General features: G+C 39.4%; 1 protein-coding gene across 1 annotated transcript in view; it reads right to left on the bottom strand.

The window, feature by feature from the left end:
- The window catches only part of Chpf (Chondroitin polymerizing factor), a 31,782-nt gene that overhangs the window by 2,082 nt on the left and 9,828 nt on the right, over positions 1 to 19,872 (bottom strand). The window contains 6 exon segments of the mRNA XM_071685104.1: positions 1 to 4,149; positions 6,870 to 7,020; positions 8,918 to 9,148; positions 13,368 to 13,473; positions 17,048 to 17,179; positions 19,509 to 19,675. The exon segment at positions 1 to 4,149 is cut by the window's left edge and continues 2,082 nt beyond it. Of these exon segments, the coding sequence (XP_071541205.1) occupies positions 3,833 to 4,149; positions 6,870 to 7,020; positions 8,918 to 9,148; positions 13,368 to 13,473; positions 17,048 to 17,179; positions 19,509 to 19,675 (1,104 nt within the window). The 3' untranslated portion in view covers positions 1 to 3,832.

Here is a 19,872-nt window from a genome sequence, read left to right as displayed (position 1 = left end):
TCCTTGCACACACTACACTATCCTTTTCCTTTCCTAACTCTTGTCTTCACACATTTTTACAATGTATTCTTTTTAACTTTTTTTGTCTCCATTTTTTCATTCATGCTTCAGCCTCAAATGAGGACTTCTATCCATGACTGAAACCTTCACCATGCAAAAAATTAGGAGGTAGGGGTTATTACAATGGACTAAAGTTTCACCTGCAGCATGGGAAAGAAATGAACGTTTTCACTTACTCTAACCTTAAAAGTACAACTTTATCAATTCGGACCAATAAAGTCATCAAAGTGCTGCGAGGCACTGAAAATGGGAATGTAATGCAGCATCTGATGGTGGATATAAGCTGACTCCACTGGCAAGAGTCCCCAGCTTATGAAGGGGTTATGTTCCTGGGTGCTTTTTGTATAATGAATTGTACATACGTCAGAAAATACAAAGAAATGATGATAATTCTCATAAACTGGTGTAAATATCTAAACCCGCCTGTAAAAACATAATATATATTGTATGCTGAAATTGATAATAGTTAATGAAACACCACATTAAGCAACATTCAGTGAAAAGTTACAGTAAATCTGCAGTTTGTAAGTATGATTATTTGCAAGTCAAACTAGGGATTAAATAGTATTTTTAGAGCTTGTTCATAAGCATGGGTATATGCATGTTGGATGTTCATTTGTCATGGACTTCCAGTCATGCAAAATACTTACAAAGAAAACAGGGGGAATTTCTGTATCCATATACAGCTAAATAGCCAGTGGAATATCTGATCTGTTTATAATCAGTCTGTGGTTGAAGATAAACTTAATTCTTTCTTCATACTCATCTGCCATTTCTCATGTAGCAAGGTAATGCCAATAACAGATAAATACAGGAGGGTTAATATCTAAAAATATAACCATGAAAGTCATTTATTTATATTGCTTTGTCACTGTCTCCCGCGATAGCAAGGTAGCGCAAGGAAACAGACGAAAGAATGGCCCAACCCATCCACATACAAATGTATATACATACACATCCACACACGCAAATATACATACCTATACATCTCAACGTATACATATATATACACACACAGACATATACATATATACACGTGTACATAATTCATACTGTCTGCCTTTATTCATTTCCATTGCCATCCCGCCACACATGAAATAACAATCCTCCCCTCCCTCATGTGCGTGAGGTAACACTAGGAAAAGACAACAAATGCCACATTCGTTCACACTCAGTGTCTAGCTGTCATGTAATAATGCACCTGTCATGTAGTAATGCACAGAAACGACAGCTCCCTCTCCATATCCAGGCCCCACAAAACTTTCCATGGTTTACCCCAGACGCTTCACATGCCCTGGTTCAATCCATTGACAGCATGTCGAACCCGGTATACCACATTAGTTCCAATTCACTCCTCCTTGCACGCCTTTCACCCTCCTGCATGTTCTGGCCCCAATCACTCAAAATCTTTTTCACTCCATCTTTCCTCCTCCAATTTGGTCTCCCACTTCTCCTCGTTCCCTCCACCTCTGACACATATATCCTCTTGATCAATCTTTCCTCAATCATTCTCTTCATTTAACCAAACCATTTCAAAAAACCCTCTTCTGCTTTCTCAACCACACTCTTTTTATTACTACACATCTCTCTTACCCTGTTATTACTTACTTGATCAAACCACCTCACACCACATTTTGTCCTCAAACATCTCATTTCCAGCACATCCACCCTCCTCCGCACAACTCTATCTATAGCCCACGCCTCGCAACCATACAACATTGTTGGAACCACTATTCCTTCAAACATACCCATTTTTGCTCTCTGAGATAATGTTCTCAACTTCCAAACATTCTTCAACGCTCCCAGAATTTTCGCCCCCTTCCCCACCCTATGATTCACTTCCGCTTCCGTGGTTCCATCCGCTGCCAAATCCACTCCCAGATATCTGAAACACTTCACATCCTCCAGTTTTTCTCCATTCAAACTTACCTCCCAAAAACACTCTATCACATACTCCCACCACTCTTGTTTCAGGAGTAGTGCCACTCCTTCCCTTGCTCTTGTCCTCTCACTAACCCCTGACTTTACTCCCAAGACATTCCCAAACCACTATTCCCCTTTACCCTTGAGCTTCGTTTCACTCAGAGCCAAGACATCCAGGTTCCTTTCCTCAAACATACTACCTATCTCTCTCTTTTCTCATCTTTGTTACATCCACACACATTTAGACACCCCAATCTGAGCCTTTGAGGAGGATGAGCACTCCCCTCGTGACTCCTTCTTCTGTTTCCCCTTTTAGAAAGTTAAAATACAAGGAGGGGAGGGTTTCCAGCCCCCCGCTCCCATCCCCTTTAGTTGCCTTCTATGACATGTGAGGAATGCATGGGAAGTATTCTTTCTACCCTATCCCCAGGGATAAAAGTCATATAGCAATAATATTCATGCATGGACTGGTTCAGAGGATGAGGACACTTGTGAGAGCAAAGAGTTGTTGTACATCTCATGTGAACACTATAATATGGTTTCTCTTGACAAGGGAAAACACGTAAGTGCAACAAAATGATTTCTAATAAAATAACACAAGTACACTCCAGAATGAATTGATGCACAATCATGTCATATACAATATCACAGATATTAAGGATAACCCAAAAGAAACTTCCTACTATCCTAGGAGAACCTATCTGCCTGCTCATGATGCATAATTCTAAAGAAACAATCCTGACTGATAAATCTTTATCTAAACATCAGGCAGTGTCTAAAAAAGCTGAGAAACATTTGACTTGTTTGACTAGGCAAGGCCAAGCATGATGCTCTCTTTTATTTCTAACTTAAAGCCTGATACAGTAACGTAAACCGAAAAAAAGTAACAGCATTGTCAGGCTGAGTTTTTTTATTTTTCATGAAAACAGTGCATCTATCACATCCTTTTTTGTTCTATTAATGTTCAATGCAAAAATACCTACCACAGAGCAAAATAGGCTATTGTAATTCATTATTTGTGGTAGTAGATGGAACTTAGGGGGCAGAAGCGAGTCACAGGATGGGAGATGGGACTAAGGTTCTGGATGCAGTAAGGGCTTGGATGGGTATGTCTGATTGAACAGAGGAACAGGATGAACATGCTGGAAGTTAAATGTTTGAAGATAGTACACAGTGTGAGGTGGGTTGATTGTGTAAGGAATGACAATGTAAGGAAAAGGTTTCGTTGAAAACACAGTCTGACTGACACAGCTAACCAGGGCGTGCTGAAATGGTTCAGACATAATGGAAAGGAGGAGCAAAGAAAGATTGAGAAGATATATATGTTAAATGTATAAAAGCAACAGGGTAGGAAAAGACTGAGGAGGCGGAAGGGTGGAAAGAAGGAGGCCTTGCGGTATTGGGGCCTGAACATACAGGAGGGTGAGAGGCATGCATGGGACAGAATGTACTGGACTGATGTGGTAAATGGAAAGTGTTGACGTACTGTCACTGGGCTGAACCAAGGCATCTGAAGTGGTTAAAAAAAACCCATGCATCTGCCTGTGGGGTCTGGCTGTGGATGGTAGGCTATGCTTTCAGTACATTATACATGACAACTAGAAAACTTCAGACACAAACTTGGTATGAGAAAATATAAAATTACTTGAATATTCCCAATAATCCATGCTGATTAGTATAGAGAGTAAAAATAAGAAACACTCTGTGTGCAGATATCTAAGGGTAGTCTGAGGCTAACATATGTGTATATGGGATTTAGTCATTTCCCTGAAACTGGTGGGAATGTAAAGGGAGACTTTCAAGGGGCAATGACTCAGAGTAACTGTTCTCCAACCACAGAACATATTGGCTATTCTCGTAATTTTCCTTGGCCTTGTTCTATATAATCAAGGACTAGTCTACTGAGGTGGGTTCTCAATCCAAATGAATGGCCTTCTTGCATGGAACAGAAAAAGTTGCGATGCTCACTTTGGGTCTTCATTTTTTCACCACACTCAATACTCTGATACACCAACTTGAGGCCAGGCTCTGCTGCTCGCAAAACATGGAGGTTGGACGCCCGAAGAAATAGTCCATAAATGTCATAGTCATACTCTTCTGGGTGATCTCGCTTGAGATCCTTCTCATTTCTTATGAGAGGTATAGTCTCTGCAACAGCCTTTCTTGCTGCAAAGAAACATGTCTTACATAAGTAAGTTTCATCTTGCACATATGAACTAACATGCCCTGGTTCAGTCAATTGACAGTACATCGACTCCTGTATAACACATCGTTCCAATTCACTCTATTCCCTCCAAGCATCTCTCCCTCCTGTCTGTTCAGGCCCTGATCACTCGAAATCTTTTTCACTCCATCCTTCCACCTCCAGTTTGGTCTCCTGCTTCTCCTTCCCTCCACCTCTGACACATATATCCTCTTTGTCAATCTTTCCTTACTCATTCTCTCGATATGTCCAAACCATTTCATCAAACCCTCCTCTGCTCTCTCCATCACACTCTTTTTATTTCCACACAACTCCCTTACTCTTTAATTACCTACTCGATCAAACCACCTCACACCACATATTGTCCTCAAACATTTTATTTCCCACACATCCATCCTCCTCCTTACAACCCTATCTATAGCCCATGCCTCGCAACCATATAACATTGTTGGAACTACTATTCCTTCAAGCATACCCATTTTTGCTGTCCAAGATAATGTTCTCTCTTTCCACACATTCTTCTTCGCTCCCAGAATCTTCAATCCCCTCCCCCACCTTGTGACTCACTTCTGCTTTCATGGTTCCATCTGCTGCTAAGTCCACTCCCAGATATCTAAAACACTTACCTTCTTCCAATTTTTTTCCATTCAAACTTACATCCTAATTAACTTGTCGCTCAACCCTACTGAACCTAATAACCTTGCTCTTATTCACATATACCATCAACTTTCTCCTTTCACGCACTTTTCAGAACTGTCACCAACTTCTGTAGTTTCTCACACGAATCAGCCACTAGAGCTGTATCATCAGTGAACGACAATTGACTCACTTTCCACCCCATCCATGAACAAATCAAACAACCATGGGGACATCACTCACCCCTGCCACAAACTGACATTCACTGGGAACCAGTCACTCTCCTCTCTTCCCACTCGTACATATGCCTTACATTCTGGGTAAAAACTTTTCACTGCTTCTAGCAACTTACCTCCTACACTATATACTCTTAAGTCCTTCCTCAAAGTATCTCTATCAACCCTATCATATGCCTTCTCCAGATCCATAAATGCTACATACAAATCCATCTGTTTTTCAAAGTATTTTTCGCACATTCTTCAAACACCTGATCCACTCATCCTCTACCACATCTGAAACCATACTGCTTTTCCCCAGTCTGATGCTCTGTACATGCCTTCACCTTCTCAAGCAATACCCTCCCATATAATTTCCCTGGAATACTCAACAAACTTATGCCCCTGTAGTTTGAACACTCACCTTTATCTCTTTTGCCTTTGTACAATGGCACTATGCATGCATTCTGCCAATCCTCAGGCACTTCACCATGATCCATACATAAACTGAATATCCTTACCAAGCAATCAACAACACTCTACTATCAGACACATTCAACAAATCAAAAAACTCACTCTATCTCCTTCTCACTTCATCACTATCTGTTATTACCTCCCCACTTGCCCCTTCACCGATGTTCCCATTTGTTCTCTTGTCTTACTCACATTATTTACCTCCTTCCAAAACATCTTTTCGCTCTCTCTAAAGTTTAATGATACGCTCTCACCTCAACCCTCATTTGCCCTCTTTTTCAGCCCTTACACCTTTCTCTTGACCTCCTTCCTCTTTCTTTTATACATCTCCCAATCATTTGCACTCTTTCCTTGTATCATCCAAACACCTCTCTTTCCTCTTTCACTAACAACTTTACTTCTTCATCCCACCACTCATTACTCTTTCTAATCTGCCCACCTCCCAACTTTCTCATGCCACATGCATCTTTTGCACAAGCCATCACTGCTTCCCTAAATACATCACTTTCCTCACCCACTCCCCTCACGTCATTTGCTCTCACCTTTTGCCATTCTACACTCAATCTCTCCTGGAACTTTCTCATACAAGTCTCCTTTCCTAGCTCAGTTACTCTCACCACTCTCTTCTCCCCAGCATTCTCTCTTCTTTTTTGAAAACCTCTACAAATCATCACCTTCGCCTCAACAGCACATTAACATCCAAAAGTCTCTTTTACATGCCTATCAATTAACACATAATCCAGTAATGCCCTTTGACTATCTCTCCAACTCACACACATATACTTATGTATATATCTCTTTTCAAACCGGGTATTCCCAATCACCAGTCTTTTTTCAGCACACAATCCACAAGCTCTTTACCATTTCCATTTAAAACACTGAATACCCTGAACTGCCACATTACTCACCTTCACATTTAAATCACCCATCAATAAAAACCTGGTCTCATGCATCAAAGCTGCTGACACTCTCACCCAGCTGCTCCTAAAACACTTGTCTCTAATGATCTTTCTTCTCATGACCAGGTGCATAAGTGCCAGTAATCACCCATCTCTCTCCATCCACTTTCAGTTTTACCCACATTAATCTAGAATGTACTTCCTTACACTGTCGCATACTCCCACAATTCCTGCTTCAGAAGTAGTGACTACTCCCAAGACTTTCCCAAACCACTCTTCCCCTTTACCCTTGAGCTTCATTTCACCCAGAGCCAGAACATCCAGGTTTCTTTCCTCAAACATATTACTTATCTCTCCTTTCTTCTCATCTTGGTTACATCCATTCACTTTTTCAGACAAAACACTCTGGCCCATTATTTTCAACATAAATAGCAGAGGCACTTGTACAAGACAACTTACCTGTCATGTAGTCTCCAACATAGAAACTAATATGGTCAAAGTTGTAACGGTCAAAGTGACCAATGTTCCTATTGACATCAAATTTGCGATATGCATCCTGGTCAGGTACAATCTCAGGGTGATACTGGGAGAAAGGCACAGCTGAGAACACCTGATCAAAGAAAGAAATGACTGTTATTTCTTTTCTAATATTTGCTCATAAGTGAAACAAAGTTCATCATTACATATTTGTTTGTATATATACCCTTCCCTTGCTATGTAAAGGAGATGTGTTCCAGGTAAAGAAAGAGCAAAGGAAACCAATTTTTACTTTTATAATGGACAGTAAATTCCCAGGCACTATTAACGCCCCACTATTCACACTCTTGTCTCACATTATTTTATTATTATGTAACACAGGACCCCTTTTATACTGCATTTCAATCAGCAGTGTATAGAAATAAAACTCATGAAATACATAATATAAACCTTTTGTAATGATAAATTTTTGGAGCTTGCTACTCAACATGTAATATAAAACTCTGTGTCGTATATGTTTGGAACTTGTAACTCAGAGCTTGAATGAGGCACGTAACAGTTTCCTACAGTGATTGTGGGAGGAAAGGACTTCATTTGTCTTTTCATGTTAGCCTTTAATTACATAGGTATATTTTAGGACTAGTGCTACTGCACTCTACCTACAAAATGTTACACCATGAGTGGAAAGTCATCTTTGGCAAGAGTTTATCACTGGGAGTACTGTCTCGTCAAAAACTCCCCACTCCAAAGAATTCAACATTTCCCTACAATGGAAATAATATCGTCTTGGACTGTAGGAGCCTCTGGAAAGATATCCTGGGTAACACCAAGACTTGTTCTTATGAAAAAATTTTGGGGCTATTATGAATAAGAAAATATAATAATTCATCATGGGGTATTACCGAACTCTGCCTGCATGTGGTTACACTGTGAATGAAACATTATCTTTGGCTAGGCTGTATCATCATCACTGGATAAAAAGGAGCACAATCACAACAAAGAATCTCTTGAAAGGAGTCCATCATTTCCCTGATCCTGATTGCAGTGCAGCCTCAAAGCTGCAGGAACCTCATAAAAGGGGTCCTGAGGTTATATAATTTAAAAATAATTTCATTATGATAAAGTCTGGCTATGCATAGGCCTTTATTACTATACCAATTTTTCTGGATTAACCATGCATACTTAAAAATTATCAGTTTAAGGAAATCCAAGTGTGACTATTTCTATTGTGCAAGAAGGTAGTTTTACAATCATGGGACCCCATTCTTTGAACTAAGAAGCCAACCACATCTACCCAGCAGAAAATCTGGTCAAAAAGTATGGATAAGCATGTGTGTCTTTGTGGGGTGAGTAAAGACAGTGAGCATGCGTGTCTTTGTGGGGTGAGTAAAGGACAGTGAGGAGTTGGTGTTCATTGCCTTCTGAGTGGAAACTGCATTGGGCATAAGAGATCTTAGGATGTGTTGAACTGATATTTGTAATGTTGGAGAGATGGGTGGGTCCAGAAAGCAGATGAGGAAGGTCACTTGTACAAGCATAAAGAGTACTGTGGGTTGGTATGGCGGACATATACCACTTAGGTAATTTCAGTGAGTGTATAGTTTGTCAAAGCTGTGATACATCCCATTCGTCACCCACTCCCCCCATGTCATTTGCTCTCACATTTTGCCATCTTTTTTTTTTTTTGTACAAAATTGCCATTTCCCACATTAGCGAGGTAGAGTTAAGAACAAAGGACTGACCTTAGAGAGGGAATATCCTCCCTTGGCCCCCTTCTCTCTCTCTCTCTCTCTCTCTCTCTCTCTCTCTCTCTCTCTCTCTTTTGAAAAGTAAAAAAAACAGGAGGGGAGGATTTCCAGTCACCCACTCCCTCCCTTTTAGTCGCCTTCTACAACACGCAGGGAACATGCGGGAAGTATTCTTTCTCCCCTGTATATGCACACAGTATGTGTGTTTGCATGTACAAATCATGTAATGTTTCTAGTAAACTTAAATCACAGATACATCTTCATGGCTTGATATGTACTTACCTGCCAATTTAAGATGGTGTTCATCCTTACACGGTTCAAAAAGTCATTGTTTACATGAGAAGAGTGTCTTGTAACAAACACTAGTGTGTCATCTGAAAACTTTTTCACCACCAAGTCAACAATGGCAAATTCTGAGGGTTGACCGCTGAGGGTGTGAATTGAAAACCAGCCAACTTTAGAGCCAGTTTCTTGATGCACTCTGGTATACTTCAGTGCCAAATCTTTCAGGGGCTATGAAAGAAAATAAAACAGAAGTTATCTAGACTCAAACTTTAGATTTATGCATATAATTTCACTATGATAATACCTAACCATTAAGAGAAAATCATCTCTATCAGAGATACTTTTCACTTAGCATGGACACTAGTGAGCTGAAGACACTGGGCATCATGTTACAAAGCGTCTAGTAATGTAAAGTGTGTTACTTCTTTATGTGAAAACAAATACAAGTTACGTAAACTTAGCAAATTGGTCCCTGGGCATGTAGGTGATGTCATGTCAGAACGTCGCTGCCAAGAGTGTGAATTTTAATGTCTGTACAGCACCAAATATGGCAAATATGCTTGATTTTTTTCTTAACTTTTCTTGATATTTCCTATTAATCAAAGAACAAAATATTCTAAAATTTTTTATAAACCCCCATACTGGGGCGTCCCTAAATTTTCAGGGTTTTGTGGTTTAGGAGATTAATAACACTCAAGATTTAGCAGTACCAGTATCCAGATGTACCTCTTTTGTATGAAATAAAAGAAATTGCCAAAAGGCTTATCTTGGACAAAAATCAAGAGCCATATTATGGCCAAACATGTACATCTTATACATCTAATTTTATTCTGGATAACTTTTTCCAGAGCACTTGCCTCTTTCTGCTACATGTGACCAGTGCTTTGAGGAAAGGTTTATTGCCAGCCTCCCAACTTCAGCCCCTCTTAATTACTCTTTACGGCATTTAGGAGGTACATGGTTATATCCTTTCTCCCCTATCCCCATGGATAATATTCTTATTAATGAGAGGACTAGTGTAGAAAAGTCAATGCTCATCTAAACTGAATATGGCCACAAACAGCCAGTGCTCTCCTCTATCTATGTGTCTATATCTCTGATGCTTATTCCTTTTGGGAACTCCCTCTTTTGCCCAGGCAAAAGAGTCTCCAACTGTTGAACTCCAGTGTTGCTTCTTAGCCTTTAATACCTTACCCTTCACAGGCCACTAGCAGAGGGCAGTTTTTGCCAGTTTTTACCATACAAAGCAGGAACCAATGAAAAATGACCAAATTCACCAAGTTGCATCAAAAATACTTTTTATTTTTATTAATTTCAGTATCAATCAACCTTAATTACTTGAAAGTGAAATAATGCTATCCCTTGCACACGGCTACCTAACAAAATACTGGGGCCTATAACTCCAATACGAAAATAGAGTAGCTAGCAGCTTCATGTTCCACATCAGCTGTAGTATACCTGAAAAGCTGTACTTACTGGTATTAGATGCTAGTTTAAAATCAGTGGGAGTCAAGCTGCTCTTACTACAATCATAACTCACTTATTTTAACTTGCCTCGTGCATCAATATTTTTTTTTTTTTTTTTTGCTTTGTCGCTGTCTCCCGCGTTTGCGAGGTAGCGCAAGGAAACAGACGAAAGAAATGGCCCAACCCACCCCCATACACATGTATATACATACGTCCACACACGCAAATATACATACCTACACAGCTTTCCATGGTTTACCCCAGACGCTTCACATGCCCTGTTTTAATCCACTGACAGCACGTCAACCCCGGTATATCACATCGATCCAATTCACTCTAGTCTTTACCCTCCTTTCACCCTCCTGCATGTTCAGGCCCCGATCACACAAAATCTTTTTCACTCCATCTTTCCACCTCCAATTTGGTCTCCCACTTCTCCTCGTTCCCTCCACCTCCGACACATATATCCTCTTGGTCAATCTTCCTCACTCATTCTCTCCATGTGCCCAAACCATTTCAAAACACCCTCTTCTGCTCTCTCAACCACGCTCTTTTTATTTCCACACATCTCTCTTACCCTTACGTTACTTACTCGATCAAACCACCTCATTTCCAGCACATCCATCCTCCTCCGCACAACTCTATCCATAGCCCATGCCTCGCAACCATACAACATTGTTGGAACCACTATTCCTTCAAACATACCCATTTTTGCTTTCCGAGATAATGTTCTCGACTTCCACACATTCTTCAAGGCTCCCAGGATTTTCGCCCCCTCCCACACCCTATGATCCACTTCCGCTTCCATTGTTCCATCCGCTGCCAGATCCACTCCCAGATATCTAAAACACTTTACTTCCTCCAGTTTTTCTCCATTCAAACTTACCTCCCAATTGACTTGATCCTCAACCCTACTGTACCTAATAACCTTGCTCTTATTCACATTTACTCTTAACTTTCTTCTTTCACACACTTTATCAAACTCAGTCACCAGCTTCTGCAGTTTCTCACATGAATCAGCCACTAGCGCTGTATCATCAGCGAACAACAACTGACTCACTTCCCAAGCTCTCTCATCCCCAACAGACTTCATACTTGCCCCTCTTTCCAAAACTCTTGCATTCACCTCCCTAACAACCCCATCCATAAACAAATTAAACAACCATGGAGACATCACACACCCCTGCTGCAAACCTACATTCACTGAGAACCAATCACTTTCCTCTCTTCCTACACGTACACATGCCTTACTTCCTCGATAAAAACTTTTCACTGCTTCTAACAACTTAACTCCCACACCATATATTCTTAATACCTTCCACAGAGCATATCTATCCACTCTATCATATGCCTTCTCCAGATCCATAAATGCTACATACAAATCCATTTGCTTTTCTAAGTATTTCTCACATACATTCTTCAAAGCAAACACCTGATCCACACTTCTGAAACCACACTGCTCTTCCCCAATCTGATGCTCTGTACATGCCTTCACCCTCTCAATCAATACCTTCCCATATAATTTACCAGGAATACTCAACAAACTTATACCTCTGTAATTTGAGCACTTACTCTTATCCCCTTTGCCTTTGTACAATGGCACTATGCATGCATTCCGCCATCAATATACTAGTTTATAAAAGTTCATAAAGATGGAGGGACATATGACCAATAACCTGATGTGAGCTCACTCTCTCACATATCCAATATGGCCCTACCATCAGACTGAATGGTCCTGTGCAATACCTAAGAAATATAATGGAACTATATATCTACACCTTGCTTATCAGACTTAGAAAAAGTTCATGTTATTTACAACATCTAAATTTATAGCAGAAACCAAGATTTGCACTTCAATTACTGGATCTGATTTTCTCTAATGTGGATGGCTAACTTTTCCAATGTATGTTTCTGAACTCTGAAATTTCCATATCCACAAACAGCTTTTATTTCAAAGGTGCAGCCATCACTGTATGAACATTATTTCAGTTCATATGTAACAAGAAATGGCTTCGTTATAAGGTAGTAGTCGGTAAGCAGCCAGTGACCAGGGAGCTACATTATCAGTACTACCCACCTGGGTATCAGGAGGGTTAGTGACAGTTGCATAGTGAGCTAGAACTTCAGAGTTGTTAAGTTGCATTCCTTTGATCCTCTGACTGGGTAGCTGTCTTCTCTTCCTGCCTCACCCACCCATGGACTACTGGCATTCTGTCCACAAACACACAACCTCTCCTTGTCACAAATAACACATGACAACACTTAACTCACAGCTCATTCTTCATAACTCTTGATTTTCCTGTGGTGAATGCTATGTGCTAGCCCTGCCTTTTAGCAAAATGGTTGGGGCAATAGATAGAAGTAGTAAGCAGGAACATTTAGGTAGGAGCATTAGGTAGAAACATGAGGTAGAAGTAGTAGGTAGGAACATTAGGCAGGATTATTAGGTGGAAGTAATCAATAGTAATATTAGGTAGGAGCCTCTGCAAACACTGTGCTAGACTTGCCCTCTGCTAGTGGCCTGTTAAGAATGAGGCACTAAAGACTAAGAAGTGGCACTGGAATTAACTAATTATGAAGACTCTATTGCTGTGGCCACCCCCTTAAGGGAGTTCCACAAGAGGACAGGTCAGAGGTATAGATAGATATAATTCACAACAAATCTTGCAATCCTGTAACCATTTGTCCCTAAGAAAAAAATCACATAAGCCACACATTATATCCTTAACAACAATAGTATACTGTCAAAGCTTTTGAACTGGATGGGGCTTTATATCAGCATCATACAAGTATTAAAAATTTTGAGAGGATTATCTAATCTAATTCACTTGTTTCTGATTATAGCTGGAATAAGATAATGACCACACAGATATTCACAGAGCCTAACAGTTTTCAGACATGATATTCAAGTTAGAGAAGAGTAAATTATAATTCACAAAGGATGCAAGGGATAAAACCTGTGATTCTAGGTCCATATTACCTTGAACACGTCAGCATCATCTCCAGCTGATGAGACCCCAGGTTGGTACAAGAGGGCCAGGAGTAGGAACGTATGCTCACCACTCACCATGCACTCTGCCTCGTATCTAAATTTACAAGTATAAGGTACTTCACATCATCATTTAATAAGGTTACTGTGTGATCAGATAGTTCATCAATGTGCAATGAAGATGAATATCAACATATACACATATACATACAGTATATACATACATACACATGTACATAGTTATACTTGCTTGCCAACCTGCTCCACAGGAAACAGTATTGCCGACCACTGCGTAAGCGAGGTAGAACCAGGAAAACAAAATACGGCCACATTCGTTCACACTCAGTCTCTAGCTGTCATGTGTAATGTACTGATACCACAGCTCCCTATCCTTGTTCCCTTTACCTCTGACACATATATCCTCTTTGTCAATCTTTCCTCAATCATTCTCTCCATGTGACCAAACCATTTCAATACATCCTCTTCTGCTCTCTCAACCACATGCTTTTTAATACCACACATCTCTCTTACCCTTTCATTACTTACTTGATCAAACCACCTCATACCACATTTTGTCCTCAAACATTTCGTTTCCAACACATCCACTCTCCTCCACATTGCCCTATACATGGGAAGTTATTCAGTTGTTGTTCACTGATGATACAGCGCTGTTGGCTGATTCGAGTGAGAAACTGCAGAAACTGGTGACTGAGTTTGGTAAAGTGTGTGAAAGAAGAAAGCTGAGAGTAAATGTGAGTAAGAGCAAGGTTATTAGGTACAGTAGGGTTGAGAGGTAAGTTTGAATGGAGAAAAACTGGAGGAAGTGAAGTGTTTTAGATGTCTGGGAATGGATTTGGCAGCGGATGGAACCATGGAAGCGGAAGTAAGTCACAAGGTGGGGGAGGAGGCGAAAGTTCTGGGAGCATTGAAGGATGTGTGGAAGGCGAGAACGTTATCTTGGAAAGCAAAAATGGGTATGTTTGAAGGAATAGTGGTTCCAACAATGTTATATGGACATGATATATATATATATATATATATATATATATCATGGTTGTTTAATTTGTTTATGGATGGGGTTGTTAGGGAGGTAAATGCAAGAGTCCTGGAAAGAGGGGCAAGTATGAAGTCTGTTGGGGATGAGAGAGCTTGGGAAGTGAGTCAGTTGTTGTTCGCTGATGATACAGCACTGGTGGCTGATTCATGTGAGAAACTGCAGAAGCTGGTGACTGAGTTTGGTAAAGTGTGTGGAAGAAGAAAGTTAAGAGTAAATGGGAATAAGAGCAAGGTTATTAGGTACAGTAGGGGTGAGGGTCAAGTCAATTGGGAGGTGAGTTTGAATGGAGAAAAACTGGAGGAAGTGAAGTGTTTTAGATATCTGGGAGTGGATCTGGCAGCGGATGGAACCATGGAAGCGGAAGTGGATCATAGGGTGGGGGAGGGGGCGAAAATTTTGGGAGCCTTGAAAAATGTGTGGAAGTCGAGAACATTATCTCGGAAAGCAAAAATGGGTATGTTTGAAGGAATAGTGGTTCCAACAATGTTGTATGGTTGCGAGGCGTGGGCTATGGATAGAGATGTGCGCAGGAGGATGGATGTGCTGGAAATGAGATGTTTGAGGACAATGTGTGGTGTGAGGTGGTTTGATCGAGTAAGTAACGTAAGGGTAAGAGAGATGTGTGGAAATAAAAAGAGCGTGGTTGAGAGAGCAGAAGAGGGTGTTTTGAAATGGTTTGGGCACATGGAGAGAATGAGTGAGGAAAGATTGACCAAGAGGATATATGTGTCGGAGGTGGAGGGAACGAGGAGAAGAGGGAGACCAAATTGGAGGTGGAAAGATGGAGTGAAAAAGATTTTGTGTGATCGGGGCCTGAACATGCAGGAGGGTGAAAGGAGGGCAAGGAATAGAGTAAATTGGAGCCATGTGGTATACAGGGGTTGACGTGCTGTCAGTGGATTGAATCAAGGCATGTGAAGCGTCTGGGGTAAACCATGGAAAGCTGTGTAGGTATGTATATTTGCGTGTGTGGACGTGTGTATGTACATGTGTATGATATATATATATATATATATATATATATATATATATATCTTTCTTTCATACTATTCGCCATTTCCCGCATTAGCGAGGTAGCGTTAAGAACAGAGGACTGGGCCTTTGAGGGAATATCCTCACCTGGCCCCCTTTTCTGTTCCTTCTTTGGGGGGGGAAATGAGAGGGGGAGGATTTCCAGCCCCCGCTCCCTCCCCTTTTAGTCGCCTTCTACGACACGCAGGGAATACGTGGGAAGTATTCTTTCTCCCCTATCGCCAGGGATAATATATATATAACTAAAAATCTATGAAATAATCAGATTGTGTACATCTAAAATAGTACTTCCAGTCACTTTAATCTTTCTTTTCACATATATTTTTCTATCTGATTATCTTTCTACTTTAATATATCTTTTCACATCTATTTTTCTATCAGTCTATCTTTCTATATCTGACGCCCATTCCTTCTGAGAACTCCCATTAAAAGGGTGGCCACAGTAAAAGGAATCTATTTTTCTCCATGGCTACAAAGGCTCAGCACTGTTGCTTTTACCTCCTGACCATTCCTTGTACAAATTCATATCTCCCTTAATTTGCATGTCCACATTCAGCCACTTTTGCATTTCCACATTCATATCTCATGAAAACCATCTCATTCATTTGCACCCTAATCATATCTTCCACACTTTTCACATGCACATTCTATAGAACCTTCCTAATTCTTCATTCACATGTACATCATGAAACCCATTTCATTCATTTGTTGTACCCTATTCATATCTTCCTTAACTTCCATATCCACTTTCGATCCATTCTTGTAATTCCACATTCATATTTCATGAAATCCCTCTCATTCATCTGCACCCCATTCATTTCTTCTTTTTTTTTTTTTTTCATACTATTCGCCATTTCCCGCGTAGCGAGGTAGCGTCAAGAACAGAGGACTGGGCCCTTGAGGGAATACCCTCACCTAGCCCCCTTCTCTGTTCCTTCTTTTGGAAAATTAAAAAAAAAAAAAAAATGAGAGGGGAGGATTTCCAGCCCCCCGCTCCCTTTCCTTTTAGTCGCCTTCTACGACACGCAGGGAATACATGGGAAGTATTCTTTCTCCCCTATCCACATCAAATTTCATAATTACACATTCATATCTTGTGAAACCCATCTCGATCATTTGCACCCTATTAATAATTCTCTTGTCACACACGTATTTTCCATCAATATACAGCGGAATTAGTAGCACCTCTCTCTTCAGTAATTTTTGCAAATAGTATCAAATTGTATTATTTCTTTCCACTGTTTTCATCCGATCTATAACAGTCTATCAGCTTTCCAACAACCTCTGATAAATAAGCCCCCATTCTGCAGTGCTTATCAAATCAGATACCTAAATAACTGGTCTTACACCTTTTCTATCTTATATCCTTCAATGTGCCCAATTCTAAAAACAAAATGATTTTGTTATCTTGATTCACATAAAACTTTCTCGTTTATGTTCATTCTAAAATTAATTATCCAGGCATAGAATAAAAATGACACACATCATTTATAGCAAATCTCTAGAATGGTACTAGATTATGATTAAGAAGCAATAAACTAATTTATCTGAACTTTAAAGTTGCTTTTTCTATCATTCTTACCTTTTTACAAACTCTGTTGCTTCCATGAGTTCAGCTTGAGTAACAGGGAGTACCAAAGTGATGCGGTTATTCTCTGTGACGTAAGGCATGGGAACAATCTCAGGCTCTGTTAATGATCTACTTGCTTCAATCCTGAAAAAAAAATAAGAAAGCAAGTAAGTGCTTAAGATTTCAAGGAGTAGGAATACAAAGGAAATTACATAGTTTGTAATAGGAACCCCTACAAAATAAAGATTTATCAATCTATTCTTAGCTCTCTAGTCATAAGAGGAGCAAATTACCCTAAAAAATTTGTAATATGAATTCTTACAAAATAAAGGTTTATCATCTATTGCTCATACCATATGCAGAGCAAATTACCCTACAAAATAACATTCATATTACATTTTATTGTAGAATATACTATTACTATTACTACTAACAATAATAATATTACCTTTGCAATGACCATGTATCATTCAGTTTAAAATGTTTAATCACATATAAATTCTGTAAATATCATCAATTAATCTCACTATATTCTGTTGCTTATTCAGCCACTCTATGCTTACTCATTAAATTTAAGTGAAATTATTCATCGTTAATGTAGGTGGTGAAGGGGACCCTCAGGTTAGGCAATTATAGATATACCATATAGGGATAAAATTCAAACAAAATTTGGCCTCCAGAGGGCATTTCACAGCCTGTTAAGCTGTTCTTCTGGAAAGCATGGTGTAGCTTAAAGGTTAAGGTCTTAGATCTAATAAATTTCAAACAGTACACAATAACTTCTTAAGGGATAATGTTATGAAGTAATTCCACATCATGAATTTCCATAACTTTCTTGTTTTGTTGTGCCACTCTTCCAATTCTAAATCTAATCACAGATGGGACACTCTATAGTAACACCAGCAAGAGATGTCACTTTGTGCTGTCCTAATCAAATGCTGAGCACACTATGTTAAACACGTCAGTTCCCTTGGTTCAGTTTTTTAAGATCTCATGCTATTCTTGTATGTAGATATCTTTGGAAAATCCATATAGGGAAATTAGTAAATGAGTTATATCAAGAACTTTAGAACATCATCTCAGGTGACTGATCATTCTAAACATTTCTCAGCAGTATCTTGAAGCTGCAGTTTATGATCATTACCACTGCCCTCAACTTTGTGTAAAACTGTCATTTTAGACAAGAGATAAAACTAAATGTAAACGATTTTCTAACCATTTTTTCAAAATTTTCAGCCTATAATCTTTGAGGAAGTCACCGTTAGTGAAAGGTTTACCCTCTTATGCCAATGAACAACAGAGCTAGTCACAATAGAAACTTCATTACCGTGGATTAAATCTTTAAAAAGACACTGTTGTATAAGCTCCTCTCTAAAGCAAGTTTAATTATTTCTGTTAAGCATTAATAACAAACTCAATAACTTGGTACCATAGTGGCACTTATAAACGTATTTTTCTTTATTATTTTCCATTTCCAAATTAAGCACAATGTTGTTATGTAATATGGCCTTTCTTAAACAAGTCTAATTGTTTATGTTAATCAGCAACAAACTCAATGTAAAAACTATTTGCATCACAATCCCAGCTGCTACTGTATTCCTTGTATTGCTCCATGACTAACATATATAAAGCTTGACACTTTTATGACTGAGGTAATATGTATGAGTCGAGGTAGGAAATGATACTGCCCCAGACAGAAGACATTAACGTCCATGAAACGTTTGGTGAAAGTTATTACTTAATGCTTCTAGCCTGTTCATCACAGAACTTAAATGAGATGAGCTAATTCAGCAGAAAAGGTGATGCATGTGACTTTTTTACCTCTTTTGCAACTTTTGAGGATAGTATGGTTATTCGTTTTCTTCTTTAGACTTGACATTATGTGAGTTTTATTTAAAAAATTGGCATATTAAATAGAGTCCAAAGCACATTACCAAATGCTGTATCAACTACTGAAAGCACTTTGAAAATAAAATCTAGCATATTCTTTCTCAGAATCTTTTGCATGAGAGGGGTTTCAGACATCTAACCCCTTATATTTCCACATCATCACAAATATCATTTTAAGAAATTTAATAAGTAATAAAAACCTATGCATATGAGCAACATCAAAGGGTCCATTGTACTAAAGGACAGTGGACCACATCAGAGGCTCTTGAAAGTGGCAATGTCTGTATCTTCAACACAACATGAGAGTACTTGTGGTATCATTCATACCTTAGCCACTCTTAAATGTTTATGAGCAAACGACAACTACCCTCAGTATTTAGTCTAAACCGATCCTTAATGCCAATACTCTGGTGCTGGGCACATTCTAACACTTGCTAACAATCGCTAACCATTGCCATACTTATATGATCACAGCCAACACTTGCCTTTCCACAGAAACATATTTTACCCTGCCTATCATGAGTAGGAAAAGACGATACATGTAACCACAATGAATGAGGAAATGAATAACACAGGTACTTACTTTCTGGTGACTGTCTGACCGGATGTATTATCCCGAAAGATTAAAGACAGAACATAGTCCACTCCTCGTGTTGGATCTAAACGCCGGTGGCCATACTCTATTCCTCGATACTCTAAATTACCCTGTGTTTTAATATGCATGTATGAAGTGCTAGCATTAACAACACTCTGAAAAAAGCATAAATGAATTATTAGCATAATGAAATATCTTATATCTTACTATATTTCAAAGCAAAGAAACACAAACATAAGCTTATGGACATTCTGTTTAAGGTTTAATCTTCACTGGAAAGAACCTGACACAAATGCGAATTTTCAGACACTGTTATGTTATTGGATAGCACGTCAACCCTGGTATACCACAT

The sequence above is a fragment of the Panulirus ornatus genome, chromosome 39, assembly GCF_036320965.1.
Source record: "Panulirus ornatus isolate Po-2019 chromosome 39, ASM3632096v1, whole genome shotgun sequence".
Classification (NCBI taxonomy): Eukaryota; Metazoa; Arthropoda; class Malacostraca; order Decapoda; family Palinuridae; genus Panulirus; species Panulirus ornatus.
Note: the sequence above shows the minus strand (reverse complement) of the source record. Positions and strands in the feature narration are given on the sequence as shown.